We start from the raw sequence: 1,935 nt of genomic DNA, 5'->3' as shown, positions 1-1,935 counted from the left end.
GTCATCTACCATTTTTGAGAAGAACACCAGGTGAACCCACCACAGAATCATACAAGAAAGTCCCACCCATCTGCCAAACTGAGGAATGTCCTATCAATCATACAGTGTGAACATTTTCCTAAATGTTGTCCAGCGCAATTTATTTTTTTGGTTTTGAAATAATAATACCTACAGTACCAGTGAAAAGTTTTGACACACCTGTTCACGCAATGGTTTTCCTTGTTCTTACCGAAATGTGCACATTATAGATTCAGACCGTTGCCAGCAAATAGAAACAAAAATAAATGATAGTATAACCTTTCCAATCACCCAACCTCAACCCAACTGAGATGGTTTGGGTGAGTTGGGGTGAGTTGGACCATAGCTCGACGGTAAAGCAGCCAACCATTTCTCAGCACCTCTGGGAACTCCTTCAAGATTGTTGGAAAGCATATATATTAACACAATTTCATGTTTGTTTCATATATGCTTCTTTATTGCTTGCTCCATAAAGGAACACTTATGATGACAAAGAATGTTTCTTTTTTCTTTGTTTCCATCTTCGCGTTCTTTCATGGTTTTTCTGCCTTCAGTCTGAATCTACAATGTGCACAATCCAATTAGTACAAGGAAAACCATTGCATGAATAGGTTTATACTAACTTTTGAGCACAGATATGCTTTTATTATCTTTCGTCTGTTTATTTGTAGAAGTTACTAAATGAAATGGGAGGAGAAACAAATCAAACATTTGTGTCAGAATTCATCATCTTGGGATTTCCCAGTCTGAAGAAGATCTACCCTTTTATGTTCTTGCTTTTTTTATTTATCTACATGTTCACAGTCACAGGAAACCTTATCATTTTCATAACTATACTAATAAACTATAAACTACAGATTCCTATGTTTTTTTTTCTCAATCATCTGTCTGCTATGGAAATATGGTATACATCAGTCATTGTACCTAAGATGTTGTCTACATTTGTGACAAGCAGTAGGGCCATACCGTTTAATAACTGCATGACTCAGTTGTATCTATTTAGCTCCCTTGGAGCTTCTGAGTGTTTTCTACTAACAGCAATGGCTTATGATCGATATCTAGCTATTTGTATTCCTCTGCATTATGCTTCAAAAATGACAAACACAACCTCACACCAGTTAGCCTCGGGAGCTTGGATTGGTGGCTTCATTTCTCCAATTCTCCCAGTTACATTAATATCAAAGCTTGTTTTCTGTGGTCCTAATGAAATTAATTATTTTTATTGTGATGCTCAACCTCTTCTTAAACTTTCTTGCAGCAGTACGCAGTTTACAGAAGCAGCCATTACTATGTTGGCCACTGGCCTTATATTTAGTTCCTTTCTCCTAACTGTCCTCTCCTATATATTCATTATTTCTACAATTTTACGGATTCCATCAGCCATTGGAAGGAAAAAGGCCTTTTCTACTTGTGCGTCCCACCTAACTGTTGTTATGATTTATTATGGTACAATAACAGCCATGTACATGCAACCTATGTCTAGATTCTCATTAGATATCAACAAAGTGTTATCTTTACTATATACAGTCGTGACTCCCATGTTGAATCCCATTATCTACAGCTTAAGAAATAAAGATATGAAGGACTCTGTGACAAAGTTCATCAAAAAAATAAATAAAGGAAAGAACATGGACTACTAAAAGATCACTATTTTTATTATACAGCACTTTATTATACAGCACTTGAAATTTTCCACATTTTTTCATGTTACACCCACAACTTTAAATGTATTTTATTTGCATTTAATCTGATATACCAATACAAAGTAGCAAGTATTTGTGGAGTATGAAAGAAATGATATATGGGTTTTTAAATATTTTAAAAATATAAATCTGAGAATTGTGACAGGCATTTGAATTCCACCCCCAAGACATTGCATTATAGGACCACCTTTTTCAGCAATTACTGCTAAAAGTC

At 35.1% G+C, this 1,935-nt stretch overlaps 1 protein-coding gene across 1 annotated transcript; it reads left to right on the top strand.

Moving 5' to 3' along the window:
* Positions 1-704: 704 nt before the first annotated feature.
* LOC141058636 (olfactory receptor 6N1-like) lies at positions 705-1,658 on the top strand. The gene has a single exon (XM_073554829.1). It carries the CDS (start codon positions 705-707, stop codon positions 1,656-1,658), a length of 954 nt encoding a protein of 317 aa, XP_073410930.1.
* Positions 1,659-1,935: the final 277 nt, after the last annotated feature.

This window comes from Dendrobates tinctorius, unplaced genomic scaffold (assembly GCF_039654945.1).
Source record: "Dendrobates tinctorius isolate UK_male_01 unplaced genomic scaffold, ASM3965494v1 ptg000213l, whole genome shotgun sequence".
In the NCBI taxonomy this organism is placed as follows: Eukaryota; Metazoa; Chordata; class Amphibia; order Anura; family Dendrobatidae; genus Dendrobates; species Dendrobates tinctorius.
The sequence above is the reverse complement of the archived record's forward strand: the minus strand, read 5'-3'. Positions and strand labels throughout refer to the sequence as shown.